Source organism: Carcharodon carcharias, chromosome 25 (genome assembly GCF_017639515.1).
Source record: "Carcharodon carcharias isolate sCarCar2 chromosome 25, sCarCar2.pri, whole genome shotgun sequence".
In the NCBI taxonomy this organism is placed as follows: Eukaryota; Metazoa; Chordata; class Chondrichthyes; order Lamniformes; family Lamnidae; genus Carcharodon; species Carcharodon carcharias.
Window position 1 is genome coordinate 34373040 of NC_054491.1, and position 19907 is coordinate 34392946.

General features: G+C 42.6%; 1 protein-coding gene across 2 annotated transcripts; it reads left to right on the forward strand.

Moving 5' to 3' along the window:
• The first annotated feature begins 234 nt into the window (after positions 1 to 234).
• tmem218 (transmembrane protein 218) lies at positions 235 to 19133 on the forward strand. 2 transcript variants are annotated; one of them, XM_041174088.1, is made up of 4 exons: positions 235 to 286; positions 3492 to 3612; positions 9385 to 9490; positions 17876 to 19133. In XM_041174088.1, the coding sequence occupies exons 2-4, from the start codon at positions 3503 to 3505 to the stop codon at positions 18005 to 18007; spliced, it is 348 nt and encodes a 115-aa protein (XP_041030022.1). In that variant the 5' UTR covers positions 235 to 286; positions 3492 to 3502; the 3' UTR covers positions 18008 to 19133. The 2 variants fall into 2 exon arrangements, with proteins under 2 accessions (XP_041030022.1, XP_041030021.1); XM_041174087.1 differs by lacking the exon at positions 235 to 286 and adding an exon at positions 3216 to 3410.
• Positions 19134 to 19907: the final 774 nt, after the last annotated feature.

Sequence of the window (19907 nt, forward strand, 5' to 3'; positions counted from 1 at the left end):
TCTGTTTATTAACTCTCTGTATATTAGATCACTCTGTATAATAACTCTCTGTATATTAACCCTGTATATTAGATCACTCTGAATTTTAACTTTCTGTATATTAATTCTCTGTCTCTTAACTCTGCATATTTAATGTCTCTCCTGTTGCACTCAGAAGTCAATCGTTACTAAGGGATTTCTACCCTATCAGTATAGGTGGCTCCTATTGGTCGCTAAAGGGTCTCTCCCAATAGCAGCGGCGGATGCTGCAGGGTGCGGCTGTGCGTTGCTAGAGCCGAAGCTCCAGGTCTGTGATTGTTCTTCATTCGGGGGGAGCGGATGATTGGTGTGGGTGCTGTTAGTGTGATCCGGGTGCGGGTCCGGCAGTGGGCTATACGCCTGGTGCTCTAACACTGGAGCCCAGGCTGAGTAACCGCATATAATCATCGCCATATTAATATTGCAGCAGGTTCCTCCAGGCTAGAAGCCTCACGTGTGGGGTTATCTTTTTCTTTTGAAAGAATTTGGGAGGAAGTGAACGACAGAGTGGGTGTTGCATGGGAAGGTGCCAGAAAATACCCCAGCAGATTGAGGAGTGTTGGAAGTTGCCCTCAGAGGAACTGGACCCTTTAGAGAGCTGGGCTGGGGGAAAGGGAAGATGTGATTGGTGATGGAATCAAGTTGGGAAAGCTTTTGGGGTGGAAGGCAGTTTTCCATCGAATGCATAGGTGCAGGGCCGCAGAACAACCCAAAAGTTCCCAAGCATGCCGGGCTAAAGAATGGCAAATCCCCAGGCACTTAAATGTGCTACTAAGGATTTGGTGCAAGGTGAGGACAAGGGGACTTTATCTTGGGGGGTGTAGGTAAACAATACAAACATTTCTTAGGTCCGCCACAACTCTCAGAAAAAAAGGCATCTCAGATGCTGTCATGAACCTTGGCAGCATCAGAATGGATTGAGCAGTGATTGAGAAACTGGGAGAAAGAAAAGGGTGTCCTTACAGGAAGCAAGGTGAAAAGAAGTATTGTCCAGGTACTTGTGGGAGTCGGTGAGCATGTAATAAGTGTATGTGGAAAGTCAACCCCTGAGATAAAGGAATACTGGAAGCAAAGAGAAAGGAAGACTCTGAATTGGACCATACAATGTTAAGAGATGGATGGAAATTTGAAGCATAGATAATGAAAGAATTTATCTAGATCAGAACCAGAGCAACAACATCAACATCTGTGGGGCTATCAGTGACTAAACACAACTGGCCTAGCCATATAAATACTATGGCTGCAAGAGCAGGTCAGAGGCTAGGAATCCTGTGGCCTGTGACACATCTCCTGACTACTCAAAGTCTGTCCACCATCTACAAGGCACAAGTCAGGAGCATGATGGGATACCCTGCACTTGTCTGGGTGAATGCAACTCCAACAATACTCAAGAAGCTTGACACCATCCAGGACAAAGCAGCCCGATTGACTGGCAACCAATCCACAAACATTCACTCCCTTCACCACTGATGCGCAGTGGCAGCAGTGCGTACCGACTACAAGATGCACTGCAGGAACTCACCCGAGGTTCCTCAGACAACACCCTCCAAACCCAAAAATGCTACCATCTAGCAGGAGAAGGGCAGCAGACATGTGGGAACACCACCACCTAGAAGTTCTCCAAGTCACTTACCATCCTGACTAGGAAATATATCGCTGTTCCTTCACTCGTTGGATCAAGATCCTTGAAACCCTTCCATAACAGCACTGTGGATGTAACTGTACACATGGACTGCAGCGATTCAAAAAGGCAGCTCACCACCACCTTCTTGAGGGCAATTAAGGATGGGCAATAAATGTTGGTCTGGCCAGTGACGTCCACGTCTCATGAATAAATTAAAAAAAAAAACACTGACACAGTCATTAGTCTCAGAAAAAAGAGCTCGAAGTGGATCCTAAATAGGATTAGACAGGGAAAGCTCAAAATATTCTACAAAGGGACAAGTAAAGCAAGGATCCTTCTGAGCTTCCATTGCAATACCTTTTACCAAGAGGAAGTGAGTGGTGTTAAATGAAAAGTTTTTAATGCCAAAACAATTTCAGCCAGGTGGAGAAGGGTGGTGATGGTTGGACTGCTTTTCAAATAGGAGATGGAGGGTTGCAGACTGGCATGGCCTGGAGGTGTAGAGAGCGAGGGGTAAAATTAAACTTGGGCACAAAGGATGGTGGATCGCTAGTTCATTATACACTCCCATTGGAAAGGAAAATCAGGCATAATGGACAGGTGATTCGCTACCACTTATTTCGTATGCCCGAAGTTGCTTTGTAGTCCTTGTACATCTCTAAGGACAAGACAATATTTGGGGCTGATAATCATATTTGTTCAAGTGGTGGAGCATGTCAGAGGAATGATAGATGTAGGTAGGGACTGAACAAGGCAGGGAAAGAGGTAAAATAGAAATATTATTGGCTTCACAATTTGAAGATTCTTGAAAAGTCTTCATCTTTATGCCTAGCAAGTCTTTTTCCATTGTTTTACAGATTCATGAAATAAATGACTTTAAAATGTACCACTCACTTGTATATGATGTTATTATGGAAAACAAACCAGAACTTATCTTCTACTTTTGATAGACTGAAGTTTGCAAACCATTATTTTGAAGATTGCTTCAATCCTTCCAAAGCTTGTCCTTCAAAATGTTTGGGGAATGCATTTATCCCATGCCATGGATTATGCGACCTAAAAGCATTGAGTGGGATGGAAATATTTTGCAGCTAGTATTTCAATGAAATGTGCAAAGAAATAGGTGATTGATTGAGATGATGCATTCCATATTATCTTGAAAAGGTCATAGAAAACACATTTCAAATAAAAACTTTTATGTGAAACATTAATTTCTAAAGATTGCATCTAACGCCTGAAAGTATACAGCTAACATACAGCATAATTTCTGTATTTTTAACATCTTGCATGTGCCAAGCTGGATCAAAAATTCTTTCAAAATTTCAATTCCCCATATCAAATGTTCTTCTCTGTACAAAAGCTTGCATATCCAACTAAGTATTTCTCAGTTTTTTTTTTGCAAGAAGCAAGATTGATTCTCCTAAGAAAATTTTGCAACCAAGTCCTTCCTGTCAGTGTGATGAGGCAATATTGAGCACATTCCCTTCAGGGCAAACAGTTGGCTTGCACCATCCAGAAGAAACACATATTGTGTTGGAATCTAGACAGCCCTTTCCCTTTCAGGAAGATCAGAAAATGAGGAGGCATTCTTGGCTGATCGCGCACACTACTCAGTAGCTTGCTTGAGCTTGTCTGCTCCTACTATGTTAGCTAATAAATGGTGCATAGCATAAAGAAACTTAAGGGAGAAAGAAAAATGAATTCAAAGCCTGATTGGAGAAGATCTATAGGAAAACCACTGAAAAGATTGACATGCTTAAAGATTATGGTGAGGCTATACTCTAAACATTCATCTACTGATGTTTTCAAGTTCTTTCAGGAACTAACAGTGTTTTACTCCTACTTACAGTAACCTCCACAATGGCTGTCATCATAATGGGAGTAGGGGCAGGGGTTTTTATCCTTGCTGTTATATGGGTTTTGTCTTTGCTGACGTGCATGTTGTTATCTCGGTCAGGAAGCATGACCAGGTAAGACACTTTATTTGCTGCTTAAATCTACTACTTAAATATAATATTGAGCACATTTGGGATTCTCCCTCTGCTTTGGAATGATTATTTTAGAGGTTAGCTTTAAATGAATCTAATTGTATCAAACTTAGCCCAACCTCTGGTTTTCTCCATTGATGTTCCAGCCTGAAACAATTCCTCCACCCAAAGCTGAAGCCGTAATCCAAATTCTGAGTCTGATAAATAATAATAAAATGATGATAAACCAGATAGATTTGTTTTTATTCTAAAATTTCTTTTTGCAAAGGCCATGTTAATTTATAAGAAAGTGGAAGTTGTCCCTTAAAATAAACATAAAAGTGTAGCAGAAGTGATTTTTTATTGATCTGATTTGAAAAATGCCCTAAATCACTGGCTATCAAATTTACTATCAACAGATCTACATTTCAGTTATTTTCTTTCATTTTCTTTGCTCCTATCTTTCACTTGCTTTGCCTTACCTTATGTTTCTTCCTATCTCTATCCACTTCTCCCTCAGTCATATCTGTCCCTTCTTCATTTGACCTTTGCATCTATACTTTTTTGAGTACAGGGAAGGGTGTTGGGACTGATACATAGTTAGCACATGGAGAGCAAGAATGAAAGGATCAAGCCATAATACAAGGAGCTTAGAAAGTGGGAGTGAATGGGTCATATCACAAAACAAGGAGAACAGAAAACTGGAAAGAATGGATCAGGTCGTAGAGCAACAAACACAGACAGTGGGAGGGAATAGGACAGTGTTGTCCAATAGAGGTTGCTAACTATTCACTGGTGTGGACTTGGTGACACAATTTTGGCCACTTACACTAATTTTAGAACAAAGTATTAAACCATTTAGCCCTTTGAACCTGTTCCATCATTCCATGAGATCACGGCTAATCGGTAGTGTGACTCCAGAGACCTTCCTTTTCCATATTCCTTAATACCTTTGATTAACAAAAATCTCTCAATCACAGTCTTAAAATTAGCAATTGATATAGCATCAATTGCCATTTGTAAAAGAGAGTTTCAAACTTCTATCACCATTTGAATGTCAGTATGTTTCCTAATTTCACTCCTGAAAAGTCTGGCTCTAATTTTTAGACTTCCACAGGCAGAAATAGTTTCTATCTAAAGCACCTTAATGCACTTCGACAATACGTGTAAATGTACTCCGCATGTACAGTTACTTAACAAACATCTACCAATGTTCAATAGTCAAGAAGTGAATGAGTCACAATGATCAAAAAATTCACACACACTGATTTTCATCACACCATATGACAAACATAGTCATAAAATATTAAAATGTACATGTATGTACCATGTAAATTGTGTTGAGATTACGTGCCCAAGGGCAGTGTCCATCCCTTATTTTTTATTTACGAATAAGAATTAATTGGGATACCCAATTAACTATATGACACTGGGACAAGCCATCATTCAGGAAGCACAAAGAACAGAGATAAAAACAAAAAAACTGCGGATGCTGGAAATCCAAAACAAAAACAGAATTACCTGGAAAAACTCAGCAGGTCTGGCAGCATCGGTGGAGAAGAAAAGAGTTGACGTTTCGAGTCCTCATGACCCTTCGACAGAACTTGAGTTCGAGTCCAGGAAAGAGCTGAAACATAAGCTGGTTTAAGGTGTGTGTGTGGGGGGCGGAGAGATAGAGAGACAGAGAGGTGGAGGGGGGGGGGGGGGGGGGGTGTGGTTGTAGGGACAAACAAGCAGTGATAGAAGCAGATCATCAAAAGATGTCAACGACAATAGTACAATAGAACACATAGGTGTTAAAGTTAAAGTTGGTGATATTATCTAAACGAATGTGCTAATTAAGAATGGATGGTAGGGCACTCAAGGTATAGCTCTAGGGGGTTTTTTTATAATGGAAATAGGTGGGAAAAGGAAAATCTTTATAATTTATTGGAAAAAAAAAGGAAGGGGGAAACAGAAAGGGGGTGGGGATGGGGGAGGGAGCTCACGACCTAAAGTTGTTGAATTCAATATTCAGTCCGGAAGGCTGTAAAGTCCCTAGTCGGAAGATGAGGTGTTGTTCCTCCAGTTTGCGTTGGGCTTCACTGGAACAATGCAGCAAGCCAAGGACAGACATGTGGGCAAGAGAGCAGGGTGGAGTGTTAAAATGGCAAGCGACAGGGAGGTTTGGGTCATTCTTGCGGACAGACCGCAGGTGTTCTGCAAAGCGGTCGCCCAGTTTACGTTTGGTTTCTCCAATGTAGAGGAGACCACATTGGGAGCAACGAATGCAGTAGACTAAGTTGGGGGAAATGCAAGTGAAATGCTGCTTCACTTGAAAGGATTGTTTGGGTCCTTGGACGGTGAGGAGAGAGGAAGTGAAGGGGCAGGTGTTGCATCTTTTGCGTGGGCATGGGGTTGTGCCATAGGAGGGGGTTGAGGAGTAGGGGGTGATGGAGGAGTGGACCAGGGTGTCCCGGAGGGAGCGATCCCTACGGAATGCCGATAAGGGGGGTGAAGGGAAGATGTGTTTGGTGGTGGCATCATGCTGGAGTTGGCGGAAATGGCGGAGGATGATCCTTTGAATGCGGAGGCTGGTGGGGTGATAAGTGAGGACAAGGGGGACCCTATCATGTTTCTGGGAGGGAGGAGAAGGCGTGAGGGCGGATGCGCGGGACATGGGCCGGACACGGTTGAGGGCCCTGTCAACGACCGTGGGTGGAAAACCTCGGTTAAGGAAGAAGGAGGACATGTCAGAGGAACTGTTTTTGAATGTAGCATCATCGGAACAGATGCGACGGAGGCGAAGGAACTGGGAGAATGGGATGGAGTCCTTACAGGAAGCGGGGTGTGAGGAGCTGTAGTCGAGATAGCTGTGGGAGTCGGTGGGTTTGTAATGGATATTGGTGGACAGTCTATCACCAGAGATTGAGACAGAGAGGTCAAGGAAGGGAAGGGAAGTGTCAGAGATGGACCACGTGAAAATGATGGAGGGGTGGAGATTGGAAGCAAAATTAATAAATTTTTCCAAGTCCTGACGAGAGCATGAAGTGGCACCGAAGTAATCATCGATGTGACAAGGGTGGTGCTGTTGTTGTCTGGCACACTGACCTCTACCTCGTGGAGGCTGAGCGTCAACTCGCAGACACTTCCTCCTACCTCTCCCTGGACCACGACCCCACCACTGAACATCAAGCCACTGTTTCCAGGACTGTCACTGACCTCATCTCCTCTGGGGATCTCCCTCCCACAGCTTCCAACCTGATAGTCGCCCAACCTCGGACAGCCCGCTTCTATCTCCTACCCAAAATCCACAAACAGAACTGCCCCGGTAGACCGATCGTCTCAGCTTGCTCCTGCCCCACAGAACTCATTTCTCGTTATCTTGACTCCCTTCTCTCTACCCTTGTCCAGTCCCTTCCCACCTACATCCGTGATTCCTCTGACACCTTACGTCACATCAACAATTTCCAGTTCCCTGGCCCCTACCGCTTCCTCTTCACCATGGACGTCCAATCCCTCTACACCTCCATCCCCCACCAGGATGGTCTGAGGGCCCTTAGCTTCTTCCTCGAACAGAGGCCCGAACAATCCCCATCCACCACTACTCTCCTCCGTCTGGCTGAACTTGTTCTCACCCTGAACAATTTCTCCTTCAACTCCTCTCACTTCCTCCAAATAAAAGGTGTGGCTATGGGTACCCACATGGGCCCCAGCTATGCCTGTCTCTTTATGGGGTATGTGGAACATTCCTTGTTGCAGTCCTATTCCGGCCCCCTTCCACAACTCTTTCTCCGGGACATCGATGATTACTTCGGTGCCACTTCATGCTCTCGTCAGGACTTGGAAAAATTTATTAATTTTGCTTCCAATCTCCACCCCGCCATCATTTTCACGTGGTCCATCTCTGACACTTCCCTTCCCTTCCTTGACCTCTCTGTCTCAATCTCTGGTGATAGACTGTCCACCAATATCCATTACAAACCCACCGACTCCCACAGCTATCTCGACTACAGCTCCTCACACCCTGCTTCCTGTAAGGACTCCATCCCATTCTCTCAGTTCCTTCGCCTCCGTCGCATCTGTTCCGATGATGCTACATTCAAAAACAGTTCCTCTGACATGTCCTCCTTCTTCCTTAACCGAGGTTTTCCACCCACGGTCGTTGACAGGGCCCTCAACCGTGTCCGGCCCATGTCCCGTGCATCCGCCCTCACGCCTTCTCCTCCCTCCCAGAAACATGATAGGGTCCCCCTTGTCCTCACTTATCACCCCACCAGCCTCCGCATTCAAAGGATCATCCTCCGCCATTTCCGCCAACTCCAGCATGATGCCACCACCAAACACATCTTCCCTTCACCCCCTTATCGGCATTCCGTAGGGATCGCTCCCTCCGGGACACCCTGGTCCACTCCTCCATCACCCCCTACTCCTCAACCCCCTCCTATGGCACAACCCCATGCCCACGCAAAAGATGCAACACCTGCCCCTTCACTTCCTCTCTCCTCACCGTCCAAGGACCCAAACACTCCTTTCAAGTGAAGCAGCATTTCACTTGCATTTCCCCCAACTTAGTCTACTGCATTCGTTGCTCCCAATGTGGTCTCCTCTACATTGGAGAAACCAAACGTAAACTGGGGCGACCGCTTTGCAGAACACCTGCGGTCTGTCCGCAAGAATGACCCAAACCTCCCTGTCGCTTGCCATTTTAACACTCCACCCTGCTCTCTTGCCCACATGTCTGTCCTTGGCTTGCTGCATTGTTCCAGTGAAGCCCAACGCAAACTGGAGGAACAACACCTCATCTTCCGACTAGGGACTTTACAGCCTTCCGGACTGAATATTGAATTCAACAACTTTAGGTCGTGAGCTCCCTCCCCCATCCCCACCCCCTTTCTGTTTCCCCCTTCCTTTTTTTTTCCAATAAATTATAAAGATTTTCCTTTTCCCACCTATTTCCATTATAAAAAAACCCCCCACTAGAGCTATACCTTGAGTGCCCTACCATCCATTCTTAATTAGCACATTCGTTTAGATAATATCACCAACTTTAACTTTAACACCTATGTGTTCTATTGTACTATTGTCGTTGACATCTTTTGATGATCTGCTTCTATCACTGCTTGTTTATCCCTACAACCACACCCGCCCCCCTCCACCTCTGTGTCTCTCTATCTCTCCGCCCCCCACACACTCACCTTAAACCAGCTTATATTTCAGCTCTTTCCTGGACTCGAACTCAAGTTCTGTCGAAGGGTAATGAGGACTCGAAACGTCAACTCTTTTCTTCTCCGCCGATGCTGCCAGACCTGCTGAGTTTTTCCAGGTAATTCTGTTTTTGTTTTGCACAAAGAACAGGATTGGTTGAACTGCTTAGAAAGGAACACAGTGAGAGCAGAATAGTGCAGGTCAGGCCTATGGGAAGAACACATGCAGCAGAACTGAAGTTGAGCCGTTGTGCAAAGAATGCATAGCTTGGGAGAGAGTGGACTAAGGTAATGGATGGACCACAGAGAGCAGACCAGAAAAAACTTCTGAAAAGGCAAAAATTTGGAAAAAGAAAGCTAAACTTGTGTGACTAAAAGAGAAGCTTGGTCTGCTTGAAACTCCAATCAATTAACAGGAACCAGTGCAACATCAATATGGTACCAGTTTTGTTTGAGTTAAATTTATCTTCGGCTCATTGATATTGGTGCTTCGATTCCCTCGCTGTACCCTTGGTTGATATCCAGTACAATATTATCTGTTATGTACTACAGATTCAATATGAATATCTTGTGCTTTATTTTTATGTAGCTGGCTTTCGATTATATTGATTTTCCTCCTCACATTGATGATCACAGTAATCCTCGTATTCTTTCCTCGAACCAAGGAAACACCTGAGCCGGTGACTAAAGATGTGGTAAGAACAGTGCTTATATGTGTTGCTTTATATTACCTTTCATAACCTGCCCCTGAGCTTTTATTAAAAATAATGTGTAGGCAACAGAACCTTATCAAGCCTTAGGCAGTCCCATTTTTCACATATGCAGTGCACAACATATTGATTTCAGTGAAGGATGAAATACTGTACCTGCAGCATAAATCCGGACAAAATTCCCAAAAGAACAAATCAAAGGTTTAAACTAAACCCCAGCAGTAAATGATTCCCTTCACCGTACTACTCCCTCACTCTATCCACTTAATTACAGTGAGTGATTCTGGGCTCCTACATATTCCTCTGGTCAGAGCATCAAAGCTCACTTATTGGGGTTGCTTGAGTTGCTATGACCTCTACTCTTCGAGTTATAAATTATGCCAGCACACCAGAGCCTTGGATTGGGATCAGAATTTTATTGTAAACAAAGCTTTTACCCTCATGTCATCTTGATCTTCTCTGATGTTTTCTTTTGAAATTGAGAAACCTAGATCAAAACCTGTGCTGCAGGGAAAAGTCAAGAAAGTAGCAGATAAGAAGAAGCAAATTAAGAAGTTGTGGTTAGGTGACAACACGTGGCTTTTAAAAGTATTTATAGATTGTAGAAAGATGAATAGGTGGCGAGAGGTATGAAGTTCCAGATTGAGGTTCTGAATAGAGTTACAGAGGCATACAGTACCATAAATCTTGATTCCATTGTAAGTGAGGCCTGGAAAGCAGAAAGAAAAAGAACAATGTATTTGGAGAACAAAACAAAAACAGAATTACCTGGAAAAACTCAGCAGGTCTGGCAGCATCGGCGGAGAAGAAAAGAGTTGACGTTTCGAGTCCTCATGACCCTTCGACAGAACTTGAGTTCGAGTCCAGGAAAAGGACTCTTTTCCTGGACTCGAACTCAAGTTCTGTCGAAGGGTCATGAGGACTCGAAACGTCAACTCTTTTCTTCTCCGCCGATGCTGCCAGACCTGCTGAGTTTTTCCAGGTAATTCTGTTTTTGTTTTGAATTTCCAGCATCCGCAGTTTTTTTGTTTTTATTTTTGTTTTTATCAATGTATTTGGAGAATGGGGTTTAGAGGAGTAATGAGCACAGAAGCATTGATAAAGTAAGGAGCTACAAGGAAGATTGTGCAAAGAGAGATTGGTGGCTAGTATGAGAGAAATTTTCCCTTTAACCTGATATGGACTTAGCGGTGGTATCATAAACATCACCTGGTTAAGGAACATTATCTGAGCCTTGGATGGACTTGGAGTTTATGGCGCAGTGGGTTACAAACTATTGTCCATGGGGCACCACCTAAAAATATTGATAGTCCCAAGGACCCACCTTTCTCCAAAATTAATTTCCTTAAGACCATATCAGCTACCCACAAAAATGCAATAATTGCAGAAAGTATCTTTAATAAGTGTACAGTGACAGAACTAATATGCCGGTAAATCAACAAAAAAAATCTTGAAATCTGATGACCTGCTGCCATAAATATGATGATGTTGGAATCTCAGGGATTCTAGTTTGAAAATTATAAATAATTAACAGTGTTTCCCAAACTATTTTCTAATGTGACCCTATTTTAATACTTGAAAATTAATGTGACCTAAACGCCAGTTAAAAAAAAATAATAGCAAAGTAACATTTATAATAATTAAAGTTGGTGTATTGTAGATCAACATACAATAAATATATCATGTAAATATGAAAATCTATATTTTAGAATACTTATAATTTCATATACTTATTTAGATTTCAGTCAACCTCACCATATTCTCCAGTGATAGAAGTGAAGTAAAGCCCTCTTCTGCTTCCTGGCCCAGGATAGCCACACGTAAAGATGGCTGCCATTAACTTTGGCCTGTCACTGGGAGAAGCCTGCAGCTATTGTCCAGCTTGGTGCAAATATGGGACCAGTAGTTTCTTATTTGGGGTTTTCAGCCTACACAAGATGTCTATGAAACCTCCCCGCCCAGCCGCTAGGTGCATCAATTTCCTCCACCATACATAGGAACGAGAGGAGGAGGGCAAGGGTCAGGAGGGCTGCGGCATGGGCCTCAGTGCAAGGCTCACTCTTGGAGGACGGGAGCTTAAGACCCATCCACAGTTTCTACAACCCCGACGGGGGTCACGACCCACAGTTTTGGAGCACTGCATTAATAGTAGTTGAAGGCAAAAATATGAACTTGGCAAGGAAGAGGGTCAGATGTCGAATTAGTATCTGAGGTCAGAGTGGAGAAGAATTTCAACAATAAAAAAGATTAAGAGTGGAGGAATCAAAGATAAAAGGTGGTAGTTTTTAGTTGTGATTCTGAGAGATATGCAAAAACTGAATCTTCACAGATTTGAACCCGTTGAAGAGTTTGCAGGTGATCAAAATGTAATGGTTCAACAATTGCTCTGGGTGAGAATTGAGGTCTTTGCCCTGAGGGTGTGCAATTCAAAAGAATCTGAGGAATGTAGAATAGAATCACACAAAAGATTGTGTTGAATGATGGGTGGAGGAGATAATTGAAATGGAGGAGGAACAGTGTGACAGGATCTGGAAAAATCCTTGCATTGTTACATAATCTGAGAAATGAGTCATCAATTGTACCACAGATATAGAGTTTTTTCAAAAGGAAACTGGAACAGGAGAACTTAGAAATACTTTGTTAGGCAATGGTCGAAAGCATTGCAAATGCCTAAATTGATGACAGCTATCTAAATGTTTGAGAGTACAATTCCAGAGGTATGTAACCGAGGCAGAATGTCACTAGTGGTATGGTTGAATTGAAAACCATCCAAGTGATCGTGTTTGAGTAGCTTTTATTACAGTAATAATGTTATATTCAGCATCGCAATGCATGAGCTGAAAACAAACAACAGTTGCCTGGGGAGAGAGGAATTTCCCTCCATCTGTTGTCTGCCTCTATCTCTCTCTCCCTCTCTCTCTTTGTATAAATTATGTATGTATTTTTCCCATTCACATTGCAGAATGCTTTCAGCTGGAAGCGTTTCTACAATATACATTGGCTCACAGTGTTTTAGAATCTGCTTCATTTACGCTAAAGAATTAAGAGATCAATTGAGAGCAGCAGTGTCTGTGTTTTTAAAAGATGATGGTGACTTCAACTTTTCTGACCATTCTGTGGTTGCTGCATCCAGCAGCATCTGCATCTGTTTACACACACTGCCAGCAGTATCAATGCCCTAGAGGAGGCTCAGAAAACCACCTTCTCATGTGGTTCTCTGCGCTGACGGTCTCAACACTATAATATAAAGACATATAAAAGCATCTGGGACTTGCTGCAGCCGCCTTTCTGCAAGGGGCTGTATGTACTTTTTTGGTATTTCTGTCAATCAATAAAGGTGAAGTGTTAGGTACAGGGTGCCTTGGAAAAAAAGAGCTCAAAAATAAAAGCCCAAAAAAAGGAAGTAATTTAACATCACTAATATAGTTTACTGACTGGCTGGAACACCTCCTCTAACTGATCAGATATGAGATTTCACAAAATTGACATTAAAATGGAACTGTGTTGCAGTGTGCTTCAGCTAACTTCCACCTATGATCAAATAATACCAGTACCGTGGTACCAATTAGCAGGGCACAGGGCAGGACCTCTGCTCACAAGCCAATGAGCTATTAATATTACATGGCCCAAGCTCTGTGTACTGCTCACAGTACCAGGCCCCACTAATTGGCTCATTAAAGAATGAGGTGTGTTAAACGAGAGCCTGTCTAGTCCGCAGGAGATTTGTTCTGTCGCCGAGGTAGGGTTTATTCTTCCTTGACATCATCTTCGTGTATCAAGCCCCTTGTATTGCTGCACGAGAGCACACAAACCTCCTGCAGAGGCAATGATTAGCATTCGTTAGCATTCTTTCTCTGCTGTTCTCTTTCTGCCTGTTCTGCTCTCAAATCTAATTAATATTTTAGACCACACATAAAGTTGCAGATTTGCATGCTAACATTATCGAAGAATTTCAGGAAAAGTGTTCTTTAAAATGGGATTGCAAGTGTAGCACCGATTTTCTTTGGTGAGTCACATGTAAATGTTTATGCAGATCAGTGCTTGTCACCTCAATCATGTTCAAAATGATGTAGGTATTAGGACATGCGTGATTCCATTTAAAATTTAGTCCAATTCTGTTTTTTTTAAATTTTGGGTCAAATTACAGCGTGTAAGTGGTAATGCTGCTGGGGTAATTCATCACTGTTTTGTCATGATATGTCTGCTATAAAAGGCTCACCCATCCAATTAATCTCATTGTTTTAGAATATAGATGCTTCTACTCCTTCCACTTTAATGAATGCAAGGTCCTGGCCTCTTCCACCCAGCTGGGCAGCCTCTTCCAGTTGTTGGTCATCCTCTATGCTATATACCGATTCTGAAACTGCTGCCTTGCCCGTGAGGTTTAATGGTGGGTGAGTGGGCAAGGAGGTGGCCAATGAAGTATAATGTGAGCAAATATGAGGTTATTCACTTCGTTGGGAAGAATAAAAAACTGATTATTTTTAAATGATGAGAAATTATTAAATGTTGATATTCAGAAAAATTTGTGTGTCCTTTTGCAAAAAACAAAGTTAACATGCAGGTATAGCAAAAGATTAGGAAAGCAAATGGCATGTTGATCTTTATTGCAAGGGGATTGGAATACAAGAGTAGGGGAAGTCTTGCTACAATTGATAGGGCTTGGTGAAACCCAGCTGATGTACTGTGTATAGTTTTGGTCTCCAGGCCTAAGGAAGGATATATTTGCCAAAGGAGTACAACAAAGATTTACTAGATCGATTTGTGGGATGAAAGGAGGCCTGTGAGGAGAAATTGAGAAGAATTGGCTTATACTCTGTGAGTTTAGAGAATGATAGGTGATCTCATTGAAACTTAGAAGATTTTGAAGGGATTTGACAGGGTAGACTCTGAGAAACTGTTTTCCCTTGGGCGGAGAGTCCAGAACCAGGAGACACGGACTCAGGATAAGACAACCGCTGTTTCACACTGAGATGAGAAATTTCTTCACTTAGAGGATTGTGAATCTTTGGAATTCTCTTTTCCAGAATGTAGTGGATGCTCAGTCATGTATACTCAAGGTGAGAGATCAGTACAAATTTTGGACACTCAGGGAATCAAGGAGTATGGGAATCGGAATGGAAAGTTAACTTGAGGTTCAGTCGTGTTCTTATTTAACAGTGGAAAAGACTTGAAGGGCCGAATGGCCTACTCTGCTCCTATTTCTTATGTTCTTGTGGTCTGTGCTCTCCTCTGCCCCCGCCCACCCCAACTCCATAAATCAAATGCAAATCCCTGAGTTTCTTTTGCCTTTTGAGGGTGTGGTTCGTTTCTTTCATGAATTTGGCATTTTATATTTTTATTTTTACCTTGTTTGTGAGTTTTCTTCCGTACTCTCCTGAAGGTGGAGACACCTCCTAGGATATCGACTGTGATTAGCAGAACCAAATCTAGTTTAATATCAAATTCAAAAGACAGCCCTCAGTAGTCAACTGCATTCTAGTCTCACTGGAGATTCCTATAAGCCTTTGGTGCTATTGCAACACAGGGGATCGGTTAGCTGCAGATGTTTGGTTGTTCTTCAATAACTGCCCTCCAAAGTACAGGCATCCAAGCCTGTGGGTCTCTGATATTGTTAGCCAATGAAGAAAGTGAGTCCATGGTTTTACCATCAGATTAAGGCCCCTGTACCAGAGGATTAAATATGCAGAGCCGGTCCTGCGCAATTGCATCTTGGATCTTTATCACTAAGAAGAGTCCAGCATGCTTACGAGTACCCCTGTGTTCCAAGTACATAAAAGGATGACTGCCTACCCCGCCCCCCACCATCCAAAACAACAACAAAGGAACACAGCAAGTCTAACGTCAACGTCAAACTGTTTAGTTGGGGTTTAAATGCATATGTGCATGTTTAGGAATAACTTTAAGCTTGCAACTAATGATGCTACCATCAGTGCAGTTATCATTGTTCAGAATAACAGCAACAACAAAAAATGCTAACAGTTAATGTTCTATTTTCTGAGGTTTATTTAATGCATTTGCACCAAGATTTTCTCTGGCTTGGATTTTTCCTATGGCGGGTGAGCTGGGTGGGAGTGGGTGGGGGGTAGGTGGGGATCTGATCGCAACCCCCAGTTAGCTGCGCGCTGCCATTTTACGCGGGCGGGCCAGTTAAGGCCCGCCTAGCAGGAAGCGCTGCCAGTAGCGCTCAGTGTGGGCGGGGGAGGAGGGAGAGTCGGGGCCAGCGCTGTTCCGTGCACCCGTGCGAAAGAGTGCAGCAATCTCCCTGAGGCGCGAAGCTGCCTCAAGGAGATTGAATAGAAAATAAAACAGTTCAATAAATGTTGAAAAAGTTTATTTAAACATGTCCCCTCATGTGACAGTGTCAAATGAATTGGGACATGTTTGTAAAGATTGGAAAATTTACGTACTTATTTATTTTATAAAAGCTTTAGGAAACCTCATCCTGCCCGTGGACGAGGTTTCCTGAAAAACGTGAAGGTCGCTTGGGCTCTTCGCCTGTCCGCCAACCTGAAAGTTGGATGGGCAGCGTTCCTACACACTTTAATTAACCACTTAATGGCCTTAATAGGCCCTTAACATTTCGGCGGGTGTGCAGCTGACTCTGGCCTGCGCCTGCCAAACGAAATATCGTGATGACGTCAGGACGCATGCTCAACCTCATCGCGCATCATTTACACCCCACCCCCGCATGCCGAATGGAAGATTCCGCCCTTTGTGTTCTTAACATAGCTGCGTTTATCTGTTTCACAGATACATTTCTGGTTAAATAAAAGACACCCGCAGGAATATAGCATAGGTCCTTTAAGTATTTTACAGGTACAGCGCATGCTGAGATACTGTTCCTCAGAAAGCACTTGTCCTCTGGTACCTCCACCGACTGGCCATTCTTTACACAGTTGGCCTCGACCAGCTTGCTGATCATGAAGGGCACCACAGTGCCCTTTACTTGCTCCCCCCCACTCCCCCAACACACACACACACACACACACGCAGACATCGCTAGATACCGATCAGAGCCCTGAATGATCTTCCCTCTCTTGCTCAAGATGCTGTTGCCCACCTTCTCTCTTGCAGCATTGCTATCCTGGTGAGAAGATGGGTCAATGCTCTAGAGCCAAGTATGGGTAAGATGTAGCTTCAGAGGTGGTGATTCACTAAACATCAACGTGAAAGACAGCCTAGGATCTTCCTGCACATACCTTTTAGCAGCTGGTTACGGAGTGGCATTGGCATAAGACAGGGATTACCCTGTGCACTTTACCCAGCTTATGATGCTGCCGCCAGGATAGATTGTGTGCGAAAGTGCACAGGACCTAACAACGCCTTGTGCTTCACTGCTCATTGTCTTGCATGGTGTAGCTACGTTTAACAAGCTGAAACTCCAAACTTGTCAAGTCCCACTTCTTTCTAGTCAAAGTCACTCTTGTTTTTTTCTGGAAAAAGAGTGAAATGTAATCTCTTTGTGTAAGAGTCACTTGTTTTCTGTATTTTTTAAAACAGCCTCTATTCAATTCAAGGGTTTGTAATCTGTTTTTCTCAAAAGTTTCTGTTTACAATAGTCTGACCTTGGAAATAGCACATTGTACCAGAAACAATCTATAATTTTGGCATGTTGTCAAGAGAAGTTTAATTCAGTGTTATTTCAGCATCTTACTGTGGGATGTTGCAGAATACAAATTAAATAACCAGGTTATTTTTATTTTTCTGCTTTTCTTGAAGTAAGTCTTGTACTCTTTTTGGGGTACCACAGGCACCAACTTCTCCTTGGATGTTCACTGTCAAGGAAAGTGGTCGCCGGGTAGCAAACAGCAGTGAGAGCTCTGTTTTTCTCTCCCTCTTTATCTCAGGGTCCTTGAGGGTATTAGCACTGGTCCTCCCCACCACCCCAGCTCAAATTGTCTAACTCGGCAGATTCTGATGATCAAATCGTGCAGCCTTCTGGTCTGTATACCTTAGGACCCATATTGCATTGTGTGCTTACTGAATCCTCAGGGAGAGCTAAACCCATGTTTATACTGGGGGTAATAATATTGCAGCATTAATGCATTGGCTGGTTATGATGGATGTTATATTGAAATGTTGGATGTTATATTGAAATGTCAACTTGTTATTTCTCTACCAGGATTAGTTCCTAATTTACACTGATAGGGGGAGGTACTGAGTTGCAGTTCAGGGTTTCTCCTATAGAGAGGGGGAGTGGAGAGAGAGGTCAGCCAATACTGGTCTCCATATACCTGCTTGCAGTCAAGCTAAATTGATTTGTTTTAAGTACAGAAGCAGATTTCCTGTTTCCCTTCTCGGAGGGAGAGAAGTGTTAGAAACCGAAATACAGATCTTATCCAAATCCGTCTTTTCTTTCTCTTTCAGATTTATGACAGTTTCTTCATTGGCCGCTATAGTCTGCTGTGTATACTGATTGTGGCATTCCTGGCAGGCCTGATTCTACTCTTTCCCCATTATCTAGTTGAGCATGTGGAAGCTAAACGCCTTCGAAATTGAGAAATGGTCTGGAGAACCTCTGTATTTTATATGTGTATGTTTTAAAGCAGCATTTACTCGTTATAACTTTTTAGCAAGTTTATTTTTGTGAACTCTGTGAGGTGAAGATATTGTAACATCTGGTGGGGAATGGCAGACCTGTAATAATCTGCAAATGAAATACCCCATGAATCATCTATTGCTTTTATTTCTCTGCTATTTCCCAGGAGTCTGGGAAGGGAGTCTAAAGTATTTCCCTTGAATGGAGCAGCATTTTATTGAGGAAAATACTGTCTCTGAGGTCAGGCATCAATGTGGAGAATGTAACTAGCTTAGAATCATAGAAATTACAGCACAGAATAAAACCATTTGACCCTTATAGAACTAGGCTTAGCTGAGTTTCGCCACCATCCTCTGATTCAGTAGACTAAAAGTGCTAGTGCATGAAGAGCAGCCACTTGAAGAAGATACTAGAAGGCAGCCAGCACTCGACAGTCTGTGGTTATACCTGAAAGAAGGAGAGAATATTGAGGAAAGAAGTATTCTTTGTTTAAACATGAGGATTCCTTCACTGCAGACTCATGGAAAATCCAGATTCCAAATTTCCAACTCAAATGGAGTATATGTTATTGCTTACAAATAATCAGAACCTGAGAGGCACTGCTTACAGACATTGTCTCATCCTGCGTTCTCACAGCCAGGTCCTGATTCTCCCCAAAGGCCTCTCTGGTGAACCTATATAAAACTTCAGTAAGACCACAGTTGGATTACTGTGTGCGGCTTTTGGCTCCGCACAATATTGAGGATGTTGAGGCATTAGAGAGGGTCCAGCATAGATTCACTGGGATGCTGCCTGCTAAGTGAAATGCAAATAGAAAGAAAGGCTGGAAAAATTGGAACAGTTTTTGTTAGACCAGAGGAGGTTAAGGGATTAGCAGCGAGGTGGCAATGGTGATTTGGAGTCTGATAGAAGTGTTTAAAATGATGATGGACCAACAAGATGCTGCTTCCTCCATATTTTTCTGGTTGTATTATGCAACTGATTTTTTATTTAAAACAAAACTTTGTATATTGGAAACATTTTTCGTATTTTGGAAACTTATATTTTGTAATTAATTTCTTTTGAATAAATATCTTGCTCCATAAATATGCAGTTTTAGATTTGCTTAATTTTTTAAAAAATCAGTGAATGCTGGAGAATGCAAGCATGGCTACATATTCTAATGTCTTTGAATTTTAAAAAAGCAATTTAAACATCAAGATTTCAGCCTAAGATTCGTGACTTACATAGCATTTAATTGTGTGAGCTGAGAAATGCTCCTTTTTGTTGTCCCTTTGCCCCCTAACTCTGTTAATTGGTATCCTTGATTAAAGAATTTGGCACTAAGTGGTGCCACAATGCCACCCACTGGTAAAGATTAAGAACTGTACTTGGACAGTTTTTAGCTGTTAAACAGAAAGCATAGAAATAAGATTTAGACTATGTCTCAAAATAAGTAGAACACATGAGGAATACATTAAAGATGTAGAAAGAGATGGAAATATATCAAGCTATAATGTGCTTGCATAGAATCCATCATACACTTTCTCTAACACCTTTGTATAATGGTTATATGTCACGCTTAAGCATAGGCAAATTTATTCCAGCTAAAACTGATTTATTCTGTCATATTTGATTAGGTATTCTTCCTAAGTAATTGATTTCCAACACTGATTACCCCGCCCTCGGGAGCTGCAGCAGAGCATAAAGAAATAAGTTAAATCATTGGAGAAATAATCAAACAGCTCCGAGCCAGGTGTACAGTTGACTGTTTCTTTTATTATTGAACTTTGACTCACACTCGGATCTTCCAGCAAAATATACAAAGTGTGATATCTCCTGTCTATAACACATGTTTTCCAATCTCCTTCTCTTCAAAGA

Coding starts and splice junctions, on each gene's coding strand:
- tmem218 (XM_041174087.1), top strand. Junction 3,613..9,384: donor CGGTCAGGAAGCATGACCAG/GTAAGACACTTT, acceptor ATTTTTATGTAG/CTGGCTTTCGATTATATTGA. Junction 9,491..17,875: donor AGCCGGTGACTAAAGATGTG/GTAAGAACAGTG, acceptor TTTCTCTTTCAG/ATTTATGACAGTTTCTTCAT.